General features: G+C 24.1%; 8 protein-coding genes across 8 annotated transcripts; 3 read left to right on the top strand and 5 right to left on the bottom strand.

Annotated features, from left to right (window-relative positions):
* Positions 1-556: 556 nt before the first annotated feature.
* DICPUDRAFT_37779 (uncharacterized protein) lies at positions 557-1,810 on the bottom strand (the record flags this gene model as incomplete). Its single annotated transcript, XM_003290633.1, has 4 exons — positions 557-886; positions 952-1,075; positions 1,338-1,477; positions 1,721-1,810. 4 exons carry the CDS (start codon positions 1,808-1,810, stop codon positions 557-559), a joined length of 684 nt encoding a protein of 227 aa, XP_003290681.1.
* Positions 1,811-2,609: 799 nt separating this feature from the next.
* DICPUDRAFT_155221 (uncharacterized protein) lies at positions 2,610-5,708 on the top strand (the record flags this gene model as incomplete). Its single annotated transcript, XM_003290640.1, has 2 exons — positions 2,610-3,033; positions 3,100-5,708. The coding sequence occupies 2 exons, from the start codon at positions 2,610-2,612 to the stop codon at positions 5,706-5,708; spliced, it is 3,033 nt and encodes a 1,010-aa protein (XP_003290688.1).
* Positions 5,709-5,791: 83 nt separating this feature from the next.
* DICPUDRAFT_37764 (uncharacterized protein) lies at positions 5,792-7,412 on the bottom strand (the record flags this gene model as incomplete). Its single annotated transcript, XM_003290632.1, has 4 exons — positions 5,792-6,333; positions 6,409-6,595; positions 6,657-6,811; positions 7,127-7,412. The coding sequence occupies 4 exons, from the start codon at positions 7,410-7,412 to the stop codon at positions 5,792-5,794; spliced, it is 1,170 nt and encodes a 389-aa protein (XP_003290680.1).
* A 323-nt stretch (positions 7,413-7,735) lies between these two features.
* DICPUDRAFT_92530 (uncharacterized protein) lies at positions 7,736-8,943 on the top strand. The gene is made up of 2 exons (XM_003290639.1): positions 7,736-7,779; positions 7,896-8,943. The coding sequence occupies exon 2, from the start codon at positions 7,968-7,970 to the stop codon at positions 8,820-8,822; it is 855 nt and encodes a 284-aa protein (XP_003290687.1). The 5' UTR covers positions 7,736-7,779; positions 7,896-7,967; the 3' UTR covers positions 8,823-8,943.
* A 39-nt stretch (positions 8,944-8,982) lies between these two features.
* On the bottom strand, positions 8,983-9,894 carry DICPUDRAFT_37781 (uncharacterized protein; the record flags this gene model as incomplete). Its single annotated transcript, XM_003290631.1, has 1 exon — positions 8,983-9,894. The coding sequence occupies one exon, from the start codon at positions 9,892-9,894 to the stop codon at positions 8,983-8,985; it is 912 nt and encodes a 303-aa protein (XP_003290679.1).
* Positions 9,895-10,939: 1,045 nt separating this feature from the next.
* On the top strand, positions 10,940-11,974 carry DICPUDRAFT_81405 (uncharacterized protein; the record flags this gene model as incomplete). Its single annotated transcript, XM_003290638.1, has 2 exons — positions 10,940-11,185; positions 11,258-11,974. The coding sequence occupies 2 exons, from the start codon at positions 10,940-10,942 to the stop codon at positions 11,972-11,974; spliced, it is 963 nt and encodes a 320-aa protein (XP_003290686.1).
* Positions 11,975-12,483: 509 nt separating this feature from the next.
* On the bottom strand, positions 12,484-17,538 carry ABCG32 (uncharacterized protein; the record flags this gene model as incomplete). The annotated part of the gene is made up of 12 exons (XM_003290630.1): positions 12,484-12,846; positions 12,918-13,400; positions 13,477-14,025; positions 14,101-14,712; positions 14,786-15,115; positions 15,180-15,238; positions 15,300-16,070; positions 16,144-16,263; positions 16,346-16,586; positions 16,649-16,940; positions 17,011-17,121; positions 17,195-17,538. The coding sequence occupies 12 exons, from the start codon at positions 17,536-17,538 to the stop codon at positions 12,484-12,486; spliced, it is 4,275 nt and encodes a 1,424-aa protein (XP_003290678.1).
* Positions 17,539-18,344: 806 nt separating this feature from the next.
* DICPUDRAFT_49348 (uncharacterized protein) lies at positions 18,345-20,443 on the bottom strand. Its single transcript, XM_003290629.1, has 3 exons — positions 19,622-20,443; positions 19,281-19,549; positions 18,345-19,210 (listed from the first exon to the last, which is right to left on the bottom strand). Exons 1-3 carry the CDS (start codon positions 19,801-19,803, stop codon positions 18,456-18,458), a joined length of 1,206 nt encoding a protein of 401 aa, XP_003290677.1. The 5' UTR covers positions 19,804-20,443; the 3' UTR covers positions 18,345-18,455.
* Between the last annotated feature and the right edge of the window lie 147 nt (positions 20,444-20,590).

Below are 20,590 nucleotides of genomic sequence, written 5' to 3'. Positions count from 1 at the left end.
CATCACATGAAAAGTTTGGTTCTGGGAAATCATCTTGATAGCTTTTTGGTACTGGTTTACTAATACCCGATCCCCACGACGCAGTGGCTGGTAAAAATGGTCTTTCTTGTGATTTTGATAATGGTAATGGTGGTGATGTTGATGTTGGAGCCATACTTATAGAGTCGTTTGCTGATGGCCATTCTAATGGATTTAGTGCTGTTGCTGGAACTTGTGGGCTGCTACTATTTTGAATATTCCAAGTTTTCTAAAATAAAATAATAACGTTAATAAATAATAGTAATTAAATTAAATAATAATGATGGTGATATTTAAAAAACTTACAAATGAAACATTTAAAGAAGTTGGTTGATTAGAAGTTGCGTTTGTTGATGATGATAACGAAGTAGCTGTTGCTGATGATGTTGATGATGATAATGAGTTTGGTGATAAAACTTTATCGCTTGAATCTCTCCATGTTGGTTGATTTGGTTTTGGTTTATAAACAGAGCTATTAAAACAAAATAAAAATTAATTATTTTTTTTATTATTTTTTATTTTTTTTGTTAATTTATACTTACTTTGATGTAATATCTTCTTTTGAATAACTATCATCTTCTTGACCTAGTTCATGAAGGTACATACAATCTGGGTTGTTACATGGCAGTTTTCTAAGGAAATAGCTGCAATATTTTGTGGTACCAAATGAAGCACGTAAAACCCTACCTTCGATAGTTGCACCATCGATAGTTTGAATTGCAACCAACGCATCTTCTTTTCTTTGATATGTTATGTATGCACTCACACATGCACCATGTGGTGAATTAACATTATATATATTATTTTTATTTATTACAATTTTTAAAATTTTACCATATTGTCCAAAATATTCATTTTTCTTTAATAACTATTAAATAATAAAAGATATTAATATCTATTATATTAATTTAAAAATAAAAATAGATGACTTACCTCTGGTTTTGCGATTGATAAAGCTAAATTTGTAACATAAACTAAATTTCTTTGGATAACCCTAACTGTATTTAATGGTTTATCACCACGTTTTGCATATTCGAGACTATTATTTGATGCACTACTATTACTATTACTATATTTTCTTCCTCTTTTACGACTATAAAAAAAAAAAAATAAATAAATCGTCAATTAGTTAATATGATCCCTAAAAACTATTTTTGTGTGACCCACATAAAAAAATTTAAAATTTTTTTTTGGAATTTTTTTTGGAATTTTTTTTTTTTTCATAATGATCATCATAAAAATATTTTATATGACGAGAGAAATCAAAAAAAAAAAAATATGTATCTGTATTCTTAAAAATTAATAGTAATAATACATACTCGTCTTCTGAATCATCCTCTGATGATGAATCTTCGTCTGATGAAATATTTGCAAAATTTTCCGAATCATAGGTCTTTCTGCATGCTGGGCATTTGTTTGATTCTGATTCTCTTATACGTTCAAAACAAAAAACACAAATCTAAAAGAAAAAATATAATTGAATTAGTTTCTTTCTTTCTCCTCCATTTATATTGATTGATTGATTGATTGTTTTTTATTTTTATTTTTTTTGCTTGTAAAAAACTAAAATTATTTTTATTTATATTGATTATCGCTGATTATGATATTGATTATTATGTTATTACTATTATTATAAACTTGTTTCTATAATGAACGATAAAACCAATGTTATATTAAAAAAATAACTTGAATAGATACTTACTTGATAACCACATGGACATGGCCTAAATTTTCTATCAGCTTTAGATAATTCATCCAAACAAAGTGGGCATGAATTATCTTCGTCTGACATTTTAAAAGTTATTCTTTATTATATATCTTAAAAAAAAACTGTATGTTTGTATGTATTATTTTTATTTATTTGTTTTTTTTGAGTGGTTTTAATTTAAAAAAAAAAAAAAAAAATATTTTTTATTTTTTCTTTGTTTTATAAGTTATTCTAACCTGTATTATTAAAACCTGATTATCTGTGTTCCTCTTAATATTGTGTTGTGGCTCAATATAGAGTTCGTTCTATCTCTTTGTTTTTTATTTATTTAAAAAATTTTAAAAAATGAAAAATAAAAAAAATTTTTAAAAAAATTTTAAAAAAAAAAAAAAAAAAAAAAAATATTTTTTTTATAATTTTTTTTTTATAATTTTTTTTTTTTTTTTAAATTATATAAATATATAAATGAAATGTTTAATTAAAATTTTTTAAAATTTGATCCACTTCTGGAATAGTTTAAATCAAAATTAAAAATTTTATTTATAAAAAAAGAAGTCAAAAAAAAATAAAAGGAAAAATAAAATAATATTCAAATCTTTTTATATTAAGATTACTATCTTTGAAAAATAATAATCCTAATAATCTATTCATTGTTTTTTTTAATAATAATTTAATAATATTGTTTGTTTTTATTGTTATTTAGACATATTCAAAATTTAAAATAAAATCTTTACTTTTATATCATTTTTATAAATAATTAAAGAGGGGGGTAATTATTTTTTTATTTTTATTTTAATTTTAATTAATTATTTTAAAATTTTTCTAATTTTTTTAATTTTTTAATTTTTTATTATTTTCATTTATAGCAATAGGGACTTAAACAATGGCGTTTTATATATTTTTAAGAACCTACAACTATTACGATGGAAAAGAGGGCGTCAAAAGGGTGGAAGTTTCAAATGATTCAAAAATAAATGTATTAAAAAATTATGTGCCGCCAATGGAATCACCAATAGTTTTTTTCAAAGGTACAAATAAATTAAATTTACACAAATATTTTCAAGATTATAGTATTCAGCAAGATGATATAATAGATTCTACATTGTTCCCTATAGAATCGACAATCCTTGGGTATATAGGAAAATTAATTGTTGAGGAACACCGAGGGATCTTGCATAAACCACCACCCCAAGCCATAGCCCAAATACCACAATTAAGAAAAAAGTTAAGAGTTTTAGATTTTGAAGAATATTTCGATGTTGATACCACATATACAAGACTAAAGCTATTATTGCAAAAACACAAAAGTATATAAAAGAAAATTAAATATAATATTTTTTTTAGATATTAAAATTTTTTTCATTTATTTTTAGTTTCTACAGGTAAACATTTTGAAAAAGAAATTTCAGAATATTCAAATCAAGATGAACAAAAGCAGGATCCACTTGATAGCTTTATTTGTAGGGTTTATAATAGAAATCCATTTAATATAAATAATTATAGCCAAAATAATAATAATAATGGGTATAGAAATATAAATACTACCACAACTACTACCACAACTACATCGCCAAATAAAAATAATTATTCAACTACTTATAATGACGAAGTGATGTTATCACAACCAAAAACAATCTTTACACAATCAGATTGTATTATAATTGATGATAACGAAGAAAATATCGATAGTAAAAAGTCTAATAATAAACATTCATTAAATATACCATCTGATGATAGTTTTAATAGTAATAGTGGTTTAAAAAGTTCAAAGAATAGTTTAAATAATAGTTTTAATAATAGTTTGAATAGTAGTTTAAATAGTAGTTTAAATAGTAGTTTAAATAGTAGTTTTAATAATAGTTTAAATAGAAGTTTAAATAGTAGTTTAAATAGTAGTTTTAATAGTAGTTTTAATAATAATTTCAATAATTTCAATATTAGGAATAGTATTAATCTTGATGATGATGATGATGATAATTACGACTATTTTGAATCAAAAACACAATCACAATCACAATCACAGTCACAGTCACAGTCACAGTCACAGTCACAGTCACAATCACAATCACAATCACAATCACAATCACAATCTCCAAAATTACAAAATAATATTAAACAGCTACCAATTCAAAGTAAATTATCAATCGAAAGTGAAAGTGATGAAATTTTCTCATATCAGAATTTAAGCTTAAATTCATCAGCAATAAATAAAAGAAAACAAATTTCAAATTCATCATCATCGTTTTTCTCGGACTCATCAGTCAATGGTTCACCAATAATGCCAACATCACCATTATATAACATATCTCCAATTAAACATGATAATAATAGTAAACCCATTAATAAAATACAAAAGATAGATAGTATATTAAATAGACCACTTTTTTCAGATAAAGTGTATAATGAAAAAAAGAAATTAAAACAAAATTATTTACCACCTCTATTAAAACTAGAGGCACCATTGCCTCAGAGATTCAAAGTTAGATCTAGATATGCTGATTGGAGTGATTCGGCTTTTGGACTCCAGTATAGTCTATTGCTTGGTTTAAAAGAATTAAAAACAACAATAAATAAAAAGGTATCACTGTCCACCATTGAAAAGCATTCACAAAAGTATACAAGTATCTGGGATTTAAGAGATTTCGAATTTACTATATCGAATAATAGACCCATCATAGCGCTTACTACGCAATTGGTTGATAGAAATTTGGTGGAGGAGGCTGATATAGAGGAAGACAACTTACCTGAAGAAGATCAGGAAAAATTTTATATTAGAGATTTGGGCTACAGATATGCATGCATATTAGAAGATTTTCATAAAGATTTTCAAGAGTTTTGTAATATAAATAATTTTAAAACAAATTTTAAACAAACCTCAATTACCATTGTAGTTGATTCAGCAGAAAAGAAAAGGTCCAGTTTTAGAAATAATTTTAAAGAATTTGGTGTTGATGCTATCGAAAGGACTTTACCGTCTGGTGACTTTGTATTTTTAAAAACCTCAAACAAGGACGAGATGTACCCATATCTCTTTGAAAGGAAAACTTGGAGTGATTTTTTAGGTAGTATTAAAGATGGACGTATCGTTACACAAACAATAAAGATGAAGGCCTATACTAAATTGGTGGGAAGATTCTATATAATTGAAGGTGATGAAGAAAACTATTCAGGTCTTTTAAAGTTATTTAATATACCAATTGAAACTTTAAAAAAAGAAATTGATTTTTTAACTGGATTTGGTTTCATTGTAATTAGAAGTCAATCAATTTACGATACCAGTAGAATTCTATCAATTATTGCTAAAATTATATCTGATGATATTGGTCTATCTTGTTTAACATTCCCATATCAAGATTTTTGCCAAGCTGTTGGTCTAGCCAAGGGTGATGCATATACTGCCAAGATAAAATCCTCAGAAAGATCAAAATTAGAAGAGCTAGCAAATTTTAACAAAGGTAACAAGCGTTGTTATTTCGAATTAACCCACGAACAATTAAAGGGATATATACTTTCAAATAGTTATAGAAATAAAGTTAATGAAACTTTAAGGGTTTCTAAAAGAGAAAAAATTGGTATTATTTTAGCTATCAGAGATTTTAACCAATTTATTCAAAATTTTGTTGCAAACCACACCGAAATTTTGTCCGAATACCTTCAAGCTAGACTCGATAGTAGGGATGTAAATAATTTAGAAAAAAGTTATAGATCGGGTGTCTTAAAATTGGCGGATTATTTAGAAATTAATACAGTAACTTATCATCTTTTAGAATTGGTTATAAAAAATGGTCTACAACTTATTTCAAATTTTACAAGATCAGAAAAAGATAATCTTGAATTTATAGCAGAATTTAGTAGCACAATATCTCAAAATTTAGAACTAGATAACCAAGAAAAATTAAACCTTTTAGTTAATCCAAAAAAAATTTCAAAATTTAAAACAAAGAAAAATAATTTCATTAACGAAATTATCAACATAAATTAAAAAAATAACAAGAACAACATAATCAATTTATAAACTATTTTTTTTTTTTTTTTTTTAAAAATAAAGCTTTTTTTATTTTTTTTTTAATTTAAAATTGACCAATTTGGTGATGGTCTTGATTGTAACCAATCAAAATCATTCACCATCTTCCATTTGTCGGTATCTATATTATTATTTTCTAAATCAAAAGAATAGTTTGAGAATCTTGAATAATCAATTTGTTGATTATTTCCTTCAGATTCTTGTTGTTTGAAATATGAGTTAAAAGATGAAAACTTCATTTCTTTACAACCTTCGATAATTGGATTACTTTTTACAAAAATATTAAATTGACAGTTTAAACAATAATGAATTCTTAATTGTCTTGATACTAATACAAATGTTGATTCTTTACAACTGTCTATAAAAATTGAACCATCAATAGGCGAGTACCCTATTATTGTGCAGTTATTTAAATTATTTATTTTTAGGGCTGTTAAAAATTTCATATCCAAATAAATTTTACAATTATTTAAATTTGAAATTAATAAATCGTTTATACTATTTTCATTATTATTAATATTGTTTTCTTTTGGTGGATAGTGTAGAGTTTCATTATTAAATCCTGAAATTAAACTTGAACTAACTATATATTTTTTCATAAAATTTTAATGGATTAGTTTTTTAATTTTTTTTATAATTTTTTAATTTGTTTTCTTACATATTGGTTCTTTATCTGGGTTGGTTATTGGAGTATTTGTATCCTCTATATTATTTGATAATGAAACATTGGTAATTGTGGGTGATGCTTTATTTGCTGTTGGTTTTTTTCTTGTTAAGGATAGTTTTTGTTTTGGTAAATTTTTTTCTTTTGATTTTTCTATTTGTCTTTTTAAATTTTCTATATTCTATGAAAAATAAAAAATTAGAAATAGATAACAAATAATAATAAATAATAATAATAATTACATCTAAAATTGATTTTATGTCATATTGAGTTAATATATGGGAGTTTAAAGTTGTTATTGAATTTATGTCGGATAGCTTTTCTTCTAATAAATCAAATTCACTTTTAATTTTTTCTTTGTCAACTGAGAGTATTTGATTTAAACGTTCCTCAATCTCTTTAAAAAATAAAAAAAATTGTAGATTAATAATCAAAGAAAAAAACAAGATAAAGATTCGAGTGTTTTATTTGTGTGTTTTTTTATGTTATTTTTTTTGAAAAAGGGGGGGAAGGAGTTTTTGTTTTTTTACAAAAAAAAAAATAAGTGTTAAATATATAAAAAAGATCATACTATAATATATGTTGATATAAAGTTTATTTAAATATAATTAATTTACAAATATAAAATTTACGAATGTTTTTAAAAACAAAGGAAATTCAAAGAAAAAAAATAATAAATGTTATAATCTAAAAATAAAAAAACTATATTTACCATTTGACATATTGTTGATTAAACGTAAAATTTCTGATGTTGTTGTGGTGCTTGATTGATCAATTTGCTCTTCATTTGAAATTTTTCTTTTTTCTAATTTTGATTGCAATCTTTGCTGTTCTAATTCATGAAATTGTTTTTTAAAAGTTGTCAATTTACTTTCTTTGATGCTATTATTATTAAAATTATCATCATTATTACTCCTATTTAAATCAACATCATTATCGTGTGCTTTATTATTATTATTAGGGTTATTTTTATTATTATTATTATTATTTACGTTCATTTAGTAAAGTGTGTGTTAGGGGTGATAATGTTATTTTTTTTTTGAAAACTAAAAAAAAAATGAAAATAATAAAAAAAAAATAAAAATTAAAAAAATAAAAAAATTTAAAAAAATAAATAAATAAATAAATAAAAAAAATACCTTTTTTATGTGTGTGTTTGAGTGTGTTAATTTTATTTTTAGTGAGTTTGTGTTTTTAACACACTCTTAATTATGTATATTTAATTTTTTTTATTATAATAATTTTTTTTTTTTTCTAATTAAATTAAATTATTTATTTCAATTTTTTTTTTTTAATTTTTTTAATTTATTTCTGAATGATTTAAACTTTTAATAATTATTAAAGTTATTTACATTCCATTTTAATGTTTGTATTATTAATATTTTTTAAAAATATATAACTTTAATCATTTATAACTAATATTAAAATTTATTTTATTTTATCTGTATCTTTTTTTTTTTTTTTTTTTTAAAAATTATCAGTTTGTTTTTTTTAATCTTGTAAATATTTTTTTGTAAATAATAAAACCTATAATAGTATATATAATTTAAAAAATGACTCCAGACGAATTTGTTGGTATGTTTTGTTTAATAGGTGGTTTTGGATTATGTGCTTTCGGTTCAAAATATCAAGAAGCTACTCTTAGTTTCTTTGGCTCAGGTTTAGGGGCTTATTTATTTTATTTATTATCACTAAGAATAGAATTCAGTTTCACCACACAAGTAGCCCTCTTTGTTATAGTATCTTTGGTATTTTCATTCATTTGTATGAAATTTGTTAGAGTATCAGTTTTGGCCATCGCCATAATTCATGCTTTATGTATTTCAAATTTAATGGCACCAGGATTAGGAAATGTATGGGGTAGTGTAGTCAAATATGCTGCATTAATTATTTTACCATCATTATTCTTATATGCTCCAGATATTGGTATTCTTGTTAGTAGCTCATTCTTTGGTTCTTGGATCTTTGTAGTTGGTATCGAACAATTCATTGGCACTGGTTTCCCAAGTCCATTATTGGTCCTCTTCAACAAAAACTGGGATACTTTAGTAGAAATCGAAGAATCTGCTTTCCTCGAATGTTTATTAGTATGCTCAATTATGATTACCTCTTTAATCATTCAAATCAGATATGTAGAAGCATCAAGAGAGAGACAATTAGACCTATTATTAAAAGAAATTGAAGATGCCATCGAAAAGAAACAAAATGACAAACAATACACATTATTAGATGAAGAACAAGTAGTTGGTGATGAAACCGGTAGTTCCATTAACAATTCAGGTTTCAAAATTATTTTAGATATGGTTACTCCAGGAGGTGATGAAGATTATTTAAAAACTGATAAGAAGGATTATTTTGTAGAAAAGCTTGTTGGTCATACTGAATCATCAAAACCATTACTCAAATAACCAATACATTAATTGATCATTAAATCTAAAAAAAAAAAAAAAAAAATTAAAACTAGAATAATCTTTTTTTTTTTTTTGTAAATAAAGTTATAAACAAAAAAAATATAACACTAAATACTATAAAAATTCTTTTTTTTTTATTTTTTTTATTTTGGATAATTTAACATAAATTATTTTTTTTTACTTTATTATTTTTTCCTTTTTTATTATTATTATTATTATTATTATTATTATTACTGTTGTCAGATTTTAATTTTTTTAAATTTGATTCAAAAGTTTCTAACTCATCTTTGGCGGTTGGATAATTATTTTTTGCTGCTTTTCTAATAAACTCTATAGCTTCCTCTGGTTTAATACTAAATAAAAATTTACCATATAAAAATATAATACCAGGTTGTGTATCTTCGCCATCTTGATCAATAATACCCTTTAAAATTGATAAACCTCTTTCTAAATCTTTTGGAATAACATCGCCACCATCACCTCTACAAAGGATAATGGCATATTTGGCAAATGGTGCACCTTTATTTTTAGAATATTCTAATGCCATTTCATAATATTTCTTTGCTTCTTCTAAATTTTTTGGGCCACCAACACCTTCAAAACAGAGATTAGCATACATTAATTGTGACTCGACAATGAATTTATTTGTATATACTTCTTCGCCATATTCAATGGTTTGTGGTTGTGTAACTGCAATTTGTAAATGTTCAAATGCTTCTTTGTGGCTTTGTAAAGTTTGTGTCATGGTAAGTTTCATATTTGCTAATGAAAATAAAGCCTCAACCGATTTGTTTTCATTTGCTGCTAATTTATAATAATACAATCCCTCTGCCATATTTTTTTCAATTAAAATTAATTTTAATGCTGCTTCACATCTTAATCTACCAACAAGATAGCTCTCTGGTACTTGCCACATTTCACATAACATTTTAACTGCCTCTTGGTTGTAATTCTCTTTTTGGATCCATACTGCATTAAATAATTCTGATTCTACAACTTGATCTTGGATACCAAAATTAGTTTTGTTTATATTTATTGGATATGCTTTTAGTAAATGAATTGAATCCATTATTTATTTTAATTTTCTGGTTTATATATTATTATTACAATTTAAATAAAAATATAAAATAGTTTTTTTTTATTTAAAAAAATTGAAAAATTTTTAAAAAATAAAAATAAAAATTATAATTTTCGGTTGAAAAGTTAAAAGAAAAAATAAGATATTATTTTTCATTGCTTTTTTATTTTATTTTAGTTTATTTTTTTAATTTTACAGATAATAGACCAACTGATTTGGGATTTCTCTATAAATATATATTAATCAAGAACTTATATCAACCAAGAGGTGAATTTAAATGATGATTAATTAAATGGACAGGTAAAGGAGGACTAAAAAAGAGAATACCGGGAAAGGCGGATAGAGTTGGTAATACATTATAGAAATTGGTTGATCCAAATACTTATATCTATTATTTTGAAGAACATTTGGTAGATAAATAAAAAAGAAAAAAAGAGAAAATTAAAAGAAAAAAAATGAATTAAAAAGAGAATCAAACACAAAAGCCAAAAAATGATCATTTTTTTTATTAAAATATTTTTTTTAGTTATTATTTTCACAAAGGATCAGACCATTTCAAATTATTTCGTTTTCATAACTATTAAATTAAAATTTAAACTCAACTTCTTTTTTTTTATGTTATTTATGTGCTATTTTTAAAAATATTATCATTATAAAGAAAAAAAATAGTATCATAATATTATTATTACTATTTTTATTAAAATAATAAAAAAAAAAATATATTATGTTGTTAAAAAAAAAGTTTGTATTAATTTAAAAACATCAGAAAAAATTATTAAAATTAATATTCAAAATTTTCAACTATTTTGTTTAGAACATCATACAACTTCTTGAATTTGATGATTACATTCTTTGAGAAGAAAATATGACGTGGATTTTGTTAAGATTATTTTTGTAAAAAAAAAAAAAATGAAATTTCTTTGGAGTCATCAAGATATTTTTTAAATTGATGTGTAAAAATTAAAAAAATATAAATTGAAATTTTTTTTTTTTTTTTTAATATAATTTTAAATTTTATATTATATTAAAACATATAATGAAGTTTATTCCAATATTATTATCATTTATTTTATTATTAAGTCAAGTACTTAGCGAGGTAGCTACCTATTCATCCTATGCTTTATGGAATGAAAATGGAGAAGCAATAATTGGCTTGTTTAATTTACCCACAGGCGAAACTAAAGTTTTATACACCATAAGTGGCTACCAACATTTTAATACAAATCAATATTCAACATTCAACAGTCACACAAATATGATTTCATTCTTAGTATACAACAATGTAAGTAGTTATAATTAATTTAATAATTATAATTTTTAATTAATAAGTATTTTTAAATTAATTTTTTTAAAGTCAAGTAAAATGTATTTATATCAATTTAATATACACAATCATGGTTTATTCCAAATTCCAGTAGATTTTTATCAAACTCCAGAGGTATATTCAATAATATCATCAAATAGTACAAGCGAGGAGGATGATTTGTTATTTATTGTTCAAACTAGCAATGGAGATACAGCAATTGGTAAACTAAATGAAAATACTCACACTATCGTAATAGAAAACAAGTTACAAGGTATTTTTTGTGCTGCTGCATTCGATAGTAAAGCAAATCAATACTATACTCTCTCGGTTGTGAATAATATCAATGTTCTCAATGTATTTTCAAGTGATGGAAAAAGCAAACAAGGAACTGTTAACCTTAAATTCCCAAACCAAAATTCTTTAAATATATCAAGTTACCCATATAATTTAGTTTATTTAGAAAGCTTTGATACTTTTTATTTTTGGATGGATATCGAGGGCACACCATCACTCTTTACAATGAAAAATAGTAATATTATCAAAGTTATTCCTGGTTCTCAATATATTTTCGAAAACTCAGTAGCCTATGCTATGGCTAGTACAAATGTTGCAAACCCAAATAACCAAGAGTTTTTCCAAGCTGTCTCAATTCAACACAGTAGTTATGCAGGCAATGCTGTTTTAAATACTTTTAACTCTCAATCGAAATATGTAAATAGTTATCCAATTAAAGTTTTACCAATTAATATGTGGATTGCCAATTAGTAAAAAAACCTTCTGAAATAAAAAAAACATCCAGATAATTAATATTATAATATTTAATTTTTAATTTTTTTTTTTTTTTTTTTTGTAATCATAATTTTATAAAAAAAAAAATTGAATATTTAACAATTTTATAAAAAATGATTAAAATGCTAGTATACAATATTTTTTTGAAATTTAAAGTTTTAAATCCTGTCCCGTTTACATTCCCACTAATCTTTCAAAATGATAAAAAAATCTAAATTAAAAAGGTCATATCAAAACTTTACATTTCAAAACTTTAACCCTTTTGACGGCTCTATCAAATTAAAGCATATACTAAAAATGGCAAAAAAATTAGTTTAGGCAAGTAAGATTATATAATTTATTTTAATTCATTTATATTTGTCAAAGATTATGATCAAAAAATAAAATAAAAAAAAAAAAAAAGAGGTATTATGATTTTATAGTACTATAATTCTATAGTAATTTTATTTAATTTTTTTTTAAAATTGATGATGATTATAAATGATTTATCTGCTTCCTTTTCTTGTAAGATAAACAAAAACAACAACTAAAAGACTGTTAAAAATCCAATAACCTGTGACAATACCAAATGATCTCCATCTATGATCATAATCCCAACCACGACTTTCATAATATTCAGAACCAGCCTTAAAGGTGCAATAACCACAGTCACCATTCTCGAGAGTTTCAACATATCCATCAGCTTTAGTTACATTGATAAATTCGTAACCATATTCTTCGCAGGTTGCAAATACAGGATCCTTAATGAATTTTACAAAGTCATCTTGGGCACATCTAACATCAACATTCTTTAAGACATTTGTAATGATACCTATAAGGAAATGAGTGCATGGATTGAGATCATATACCTGTTTAAAAAAAATCTTTTAGTATAACTATTAAAGAATAGTGGCAGTGGTTTATAATTATTTATACATACCCATTTCCAAAAAGTAGGAATATCACTTGGTGGTACCATTACACCACAAAGCAAGAAGAGGAACACAAGGAAAAGTGGTGAAATAACATATGATAAATAAATATTTTGACAAACAGCGCCAATTGCTTGACCCATACTAATGCAGAAGAAAATAAAGACTACATATAAGAACCAAAAATAGAAATTTGTATTACCATCATGCTGTAAACCTGCTGTAAAGTAAGATGTGATGTAGAAAATGGTGGCTGAAATAACTGCATATGGTAATTCAACTGTTGAAATACCAATGGCAAATGGTAACCATGAATAAAATTTACTTGCATAGTCTCTTCTAAAGTAATCTCTCTGAGAAAGGAATTGTGGTAAAACTAAAAACATCATAAGGACACCAATTAATAAAGCTTCAAAGATATAGAAAATACGTTGATTCATATCAGTTGAGGAGTTTTTAAGATTATAAAAAGTGAAACCAATAATAAGACCCTAAATTCAATTAAAATAAAATTAATATTGCATATTAATATTATTATTTAGTTTTTATAATATAGTGTATACTTACAGTAATTGCAATTTGAACAAAAGTACCAAATGTATAAAATGGATCTCTATACCAAATTAAATTAAGACGTTTGTAAACTTCCCAGCTTTGATACCAAATAGATGTTGCAAACTCTCTTGGGGAACCATTATCCATGCCTGGAATTGGACCTGCGGCTTCTAATGCACCAAGCTCATCTTCAACAGCTTTATACTCTGGTGAGTTTTTCCAAGCAGCTGGCCAGTCAACATCAGTTTTTCCATAAACACCTGCTCCAGTAGCCTCTAAAATATATTCTGCTGGGTTTTCAATTTCATTGCATGGTCTAACACCATGACGTTCGAAATATGATGTAAGAGTTTTTGATTTCTCACCAATATCACCAAAGTAAACAGTCTTACCACCTTTAGCTAAAAGTAAAATACGATCAAAATGTTCGAATAATACACTTGATGGTTGATGGATTGTACATACCAATGGCATGCCAGCATCTGCAAGTTTACGGATAAATTTAACAATGTTGTACGATGATTGAGCATCTAAGCCAGATGTTGGTTCATCTAAAAAGAGCTATATTATTAATTAAAAATAAAGAAAGTTAATAAAATTTAAATTATTTAAGTATTATATCTGAAAGATAATTACAATATGAGGTTTTGCGACTAATTCAACGCCAATAGTTAAACGTTTTCTTTCTTCTACTGAAATACCAATACCAGTATCTAAATTACCAATTAAAGCGTCACCCAAGTGTTTCATTTCCATCATTTCTAAAACCTTTTCAACATAATCATATTTTTCTTGTAATGGAATTTCTGGTTCTTGACGGAGTTTGGCAGAGAATCTAAGTGATTCACGAACTGTTAAACCAGGGTTATGTACATCCATTTGTTCGACATAACCAGTAATACGTTCGAAATCTATTTGTAAAGATTTGCCATTGAGGAAGCATTTACCTTTAATTTCACCAATAGTTTTTCTTTTAGCCAATACATCAAGTAAAGTTGTTTTACCAGCACCTGAGGATCCCATAAGAGCAGTCATTTGGCCTGGTTTGATCCAACCCTCAACGTCATCTAACAATAGTTTTTTACCACCTGATACTGGAACTGTATAGTTAATGTTTTGCCATGTAAAAAGGCCACCTGGCATCTTTAAAGATTCTTTCATATTGTTTGTAGCATTTTCGACCATAAGAATTTGTTTCTTTTCTTCCTCTGCATCATTTAATTTTGGTGCTTTACCTTTTTTATAAACCTATTTTAATTTTAATTGTTAATAAAACTTGTAGACTAAAAAGAAAATATTGTTTTAAGTTATAAATACATACCTTGCATGTAAAGTTACCACCTGTCCAATCGATATATTCCATTGCAACACAGTTAAGGAAAACTGATAATAACCAGAAAAGATAAACAACAATAACATTAAGTGAGAGACTGGCTTTAACACTAAGTGAGTAATCGATATAACTTTCACCTGAAAAACTCATTTCACCTGGTAAAGCTGCGGCAGTTGGGCATGCACGATAAGCTGCATCACTGTATGTTGTACTACCATTAACGGTACTATAAGGAATTGACATTTGTGAACAATCGAAATTCATTCCTTTAAATTCATTTTGCATTAAAGCATTAAAGCAATATGCGAATGGATTAACCTTTAATTTAAATATAAAAATTAATATAAATATAAAAAAAAAAAGAAAATGAAATTTTACATACCCAATAAATCCACTTAAACCAAGGGTGCATTTTACTTAATGGTACAAGATATCCAGAATCTAGATTAAAAAGATTTTTAGTATAAATTTAAACTATTAAAACAAATAACCTAATACTTACAAGTAAATAATGAAACAATTAAAATATTAACACCATTTTGAGCAATATAAATTGAAGGAGTTAAAACACCAAACCATCTATATAAATTTTGAGTCCAAAGTGATAAACCAATTAAAGCGAAGACAAAAATAAAGTATTTTGATGCTACAGCCTCTAAACCATACATAAAGTAGATAATGAAAGAGTAGACGAATACCTGAATGAAAATAATTGGTATATCTGTTAAAACTTGGGCCAAATGAAGTGCTGATGGTCTATACATTGAATATGATTTATGTTTTTCTAAAATTCTACGGCCAACATATGCGACTGGAAGTTCACCTTCTGAAAAGAATGCATTAAAAAGAATTGAACAAAATAAAGCACCACCACGAGTAAAAGCTCCATCCATAGAGTCTTTTGTCATACGGAAAAATATACTACCATAAATAAGTGATTGAACAATTACGGAAAAATAACGGAAACTAATACCAAACTTGTCACCCCAAACTAATTTATAATTACGAATTGTAAGAGCAATAATTTGAGTGAAAAAACTTGTTGTATATTGTGATTTTTTACTAACATTTTTACTTTTTTGTTGATGAACTTCTTGAATAAAATCATTCTTTGGTTGATCTATTTCTACTTTCTTTTCATATTCATTAATTTCATTAATAGAGTTTTGATATTGTTCTGATTTTAACCATGCAGTCTCGAAATCTTCTGATGTAATTGGAACATTTCCTTCAAAACCTTTTTTAACTTTACGTTCTTGTGGATTTGTAATACCTATTATTTAATGAAATGAAAAAAAAATATTAATATTTGTTTTTTTTTTTTTAAAAATATAATAAATATTTACCAGTTAAGAAATCTGGAGTTGATTTACGTAGTTCACAATCAAAACCCATATCTAAGAAATATTGTTTAGCATCTTGTGTTGAACCAAAATAAATACAACGACCTTTTTCGAGAATTAAAACTATAGTTTTAAAAAAATGAAAAAAATAATTAATAATTTTAATTAAGGAACAATTTAAAAAATGAAATATATAATAACGTACCTTTATCAAAAAGATTATAAATTGAATCTGAGGCTTGGTAAAATGAAGCAATGGTTGTTTTGTGTAAAGTATCTGACATAATACGAATTGATTTTGCATAATCTAAAGCTGAAGCAGCATCTAAACCTCTGGTGGAGCAATCATAACAATTAATTGATGAGGATGCAACCATAGATTCGGCAATGGTTAATCTTTTCTTTTCACCACCAGATAAACCTCTTAAAAATTCATCACCAACAACCTATAAAAAAACCATGGTTAATTTTATTTTTTTTTTTTTTTTATTTTTTTTTTTTTACTTACTGTATCTGATTGCTTTGTAATACCAAACATATTTACTAATAAATCAAAAATTTTAGTTCTAAAAGTACGTTTCTTTTCATCTGGAAGACGATTATGTGGAGTTTTACATTTTAAAGCGAAATCTAAAGTTTCTCTGACTGTGAGGGTTGGTGAATGACAATCTTCTTCTGGAATATAAATTGATTCTCCTTTAAACTTTTCCCACTCTTTATGTGAAAGTCCACCATATGTTACATCCCCGAGAACATCAATATAGGAATTACGACGATTACTTAAAACACGTAGTAAAGTTCTAAATTTTTTTTTAAAAAAATAATAAAATTAATATTGATTATTAAAAAAAATAAAAATAATCTACTTACGAACAACCAGAGCCAGGTCTACCAAGAACTAATAGCATTTCACCATCTTTACAATAACCAGTAACCTTGTGTAAAATATCAAATGTTGATGAAGTATTTTCTCTTTTAATCCTAAAAAATAAAAATTACAAATGTTATTATTATTTTTTTTTTTTCAATAATATTACAAAAATAATAAATTTACCATTTAAATTTAAACAACTCAACTAATGATCTAAAAGGTGTTGATAAATCAGAAATGGTTGATAAATCTGCACCTTTTCCGACAACAGTTAAATTCTTGAAGACTACACCCATCTTTTTTGGTCTACCGCCATTTTCCAAAGACATTCTTTGTGATGTTTCAAAGTAATTTCTTAATTTAAAATCTTCTTCTGAGAGGGACTCTACATCTTTTGCTACTGATTCTTTATAATCTTGTTCTAATTCTTCTGCAACTTTATTGAAATCATCCAATCCTCTTTCTACATTAATATGATTACTTTCATTTAAAGGTTCTTCTTTAAAATCTTTTAACTGAATATCCATTTTTTTATTAAATAAAAAAAAATAAAATTATAAATCTAATTTATAATTTTATAAAAAATATTAAGAAAATTTTTATATTTTTATTTATGATTTATTATTTATATATTTATTTAATTTATTTATATTATTATTATTTATTATATTTATTTTATTTGTTATTAGAACAAAAAAAATAAAATGATTTGGTTGATATTTTTTTTTTTTTTTTTTATATATATAATATTTTTTTAAATAATTCAAGAAAAAAAAAAAAAATAATTATAAATAAATGTTTTGCCATTTGATTTGATTTTCAATTTGATATCACCATGGTTTTAATCAATTCCTGTTAGAGAATTATGAGGAGGAAAAAAAAATTTTGACATGTTGGTTATAAAAAAAATAAATATAAATAAAATCTATTTTTACAAATATATTTTAATATTAAAAAAAAAAAAACTTGGGCGCATAAAAATAAACTATGGCACAAAACAAAAAAAAATGATGAAATGATTCTTTTTTTGGAACAATGTTGCTGCAATCCTCGTGTGGAAAATTAAAAAAAAAAAAAAAATTTATTTATTTTTTTTTAAATTTTTTTAAAAAAAAAAATAAATTTATTTTAATTTTTTTAAAAATTAAAAAAATTAAATCCAAATTTGGTTTGCATACACCATCCATTTATGTTGTCGTTTTCGTTGTCCGTGAATTCTATTTAAATATTAACTTTTCTATTGAATATTTTTAAAATGATGGTACATTTATTTTTATTATACTATATTTCCCCATATAGCATTGGGGTTATAACTCATAAAAAAAAAAAGTTTAGAGGGCAAAAAAAAGATTTTATTTTTATTTAATAAATATATATTTGTAAAAAACAAATAAAAATAAATGATTTTCAAAAAAAAATTATATATAAAGTATAGAAAAAGAGTTTAATTAATCAAACATCTCCAAGATTTTCTATTTTTCTTTTTGCTACCTGAGCTACTGACACTGCCTGTACTACTACCAATGCTACTGTTACTATAAGAACTTTTTACACTTTCTGGTGATTTTTGTTGACAATTTTCGCACAATAAGCAATTACTATTTTTTAAATTTGATTTTGCGTCGTTATATAATTTTGTACTGTTATCGGTATTATTATTATTATTAATATTATTGTCGTTTGTTTTATTGTTTTTTAAATCTGAAAATTCGTTTAGATTTTCTAAACAGTCGTCAGGAATGAGTGATAACATACACCAATCATTAATAGATTGTTCATCAAAGTGTGGATTTGAAACTATAATTGGGGTTTCGGGGTATGGACCATCGGGAGATTCTTTTACTAGTTTTATTATAAGGTTATCTAACATTTCTACAACTTCTCTAAATGTTGGTCTTTCTTTTGGATCATAGTTGCAACATTTCATTGAAATCTCTAAAAACTCTCTTGGGCAGTCGGATGGAATTTTGTTTTGGAGTTCTTCGTAATCGATATCAAAGTTATTTTGAGGTAGACGCTCTTCTAGTTTATTTCTTGTAATTAACTCTAGTAACACCATACCAAAACTATATACATCAGCTGAAAAACTATACTGTATTCCTAATATAACCTCTGGTGACATAAATTCATCAGTACCACAAATGGTTTGTGATAAGGGATTAACTTGTAAAAATTGTTTTGCGAAACCAAAATCACAAACTAATGAAGAAAAAAAAAACCATTAATATAAATATTTTTATTTTTTTAATTATTTTATATTACCACTTACTTTTTACTGTCCAATTTTTTCCTAATAGTAAATTGTTTGACTTTAAATCTCTGTGCATTATTTTTTTTGAATGAAGGAACTCCATACCTTCAGCAATATCTTTGGCCATTTTAATTCTCAAACTCCATGGTAAAACGAAGCTTTCATTTAATAAAATACTACCAACATCTCCTCCGTTAATAAGTTCAGTAATTAAAAATAATAATGAATCCTTTTCTCCAATACCAATAAATTTAACAATATTTTTATGTGGCTGATGTAAAATTTCTCTATTATAAAAAAAATATAGTTAGTATATGTTTTAATAAAATAATATTTCTTTTTATTGTAATTATAGCTACTTTAAAATATCTATTTCTCTATTTAAAAACTTTATTAGTTCTTTATCAATTAAAGAATCTTTTTTTACTACTTTAACACAAACTGGATTTCCATAATAACTTCCTTTATAAACCTTTGCAAATGATCCCTTTGAAAATTCGTTTTCCTCAATAACTAAACTTTCACAATCTATTTCCTCCATTCTATATTTATTTGTTATTATTTATTTGTTAAAAATAAAGAAAATTTTATTTGTTTTTTTTTTTTTTGTTTTATTTATATAAAAATTAAAATTTTATTAAATGTAACTTTTATTAAAATATTATACATAAATTATAATTTGAGTATAATAAATATTATTTTATTGGGATTTATAATATGAATATTATTATTTATTAATGGTTTAAAATCAAATAATAATTGAATACAATTGTATTATTTTTTTTCTGTTTTCTCTAAATTATTTATGTTATTATTATTATTTTATAAATTTTATTTTATTATGGTATTATCAATAATTATCAATTATTATCAATAATTATTTTTATTTTTTTATTTTATTTTTATTATTTAATATTATTATTTTATTTTAAAATAGTATATAGGATATCTTAACAAAATTTTATTGTTATTATAGTGGGTCGTGTGTGTTTATGAATTAATATTGTATAAAATATAAAAAAAAAATTTATTATATAAAACAAAATTTAAAATAATAAAGAAAAAAAAAAAAATATTATTAAATCTATTTTTACAAATTAAAACTTTTATTATTATAATATTCAAAAAACAATGGTAAAAAGAGAGAAAAATATTTAGAGGGAAAATAAAATTTTATTATTTATTAATTTATACAAAAAAGAAATTAAAAATTAATTAATATTTAAAAAAAAAAATTTAAATAAAATAATAAAATTTAAAATGAAATTAAAATTAAAAAAATAAAATTAAAAAAAAATAAAAATTAAAAATAATAAAAATAATAAAAA

The sequence above is a fragment of the Dictyostelium purpureum genome (assembly GCF_000190715.1).
Source record: "Dictyostelium purpureum unplaced genomic scaffold DICPUscaffold_235, whole genome shotgun sequence".
NCBI lineage: Eukaryota > Evosea > Eumycetozoa > Dictyosteliales > Dictyosteliaceae > Dictyostelium > Dictyostelium purpureum.
Note: the sequence above shows the minus strand (reverse complement) of the source record. Positions and strands in the feature narration are given on the sequence as shown.

Excerpts from the sequence above, each read along its gene's own strand:
- DICPUDRAFT_92530 (XM_003290639.1), top strand. The coding sequence starts at position 7,968 with ATGACTCCAGACGAATTTGTTGGTATGTTTTGTTTAATAGGTGGTTTT.
- DICPUDRAFT_49348 (XM_003290629.1), bottom strand. The coding sequence starts at position 19,803 with ATGGAGGAAATAGATTGTGAAAGTTTAGTTATTGAGGAAAACGAATTT. Across the intron at positions 19,550-19,621 it reads AGAGAAATAGATATTTTAAA|AGAAATTTTACATCAGCCAC; the intron begins GTAGCTATAATT and ends TTTTTATAATAG. Across the intron at positions 19,211-19,280 it reads AAAAAATTGGACAGTAAAAA|TTTGTGATTTTGGTTTCGCA; the intron begins GTAAGTGGTAAT and ends TTTCTTCATTAG.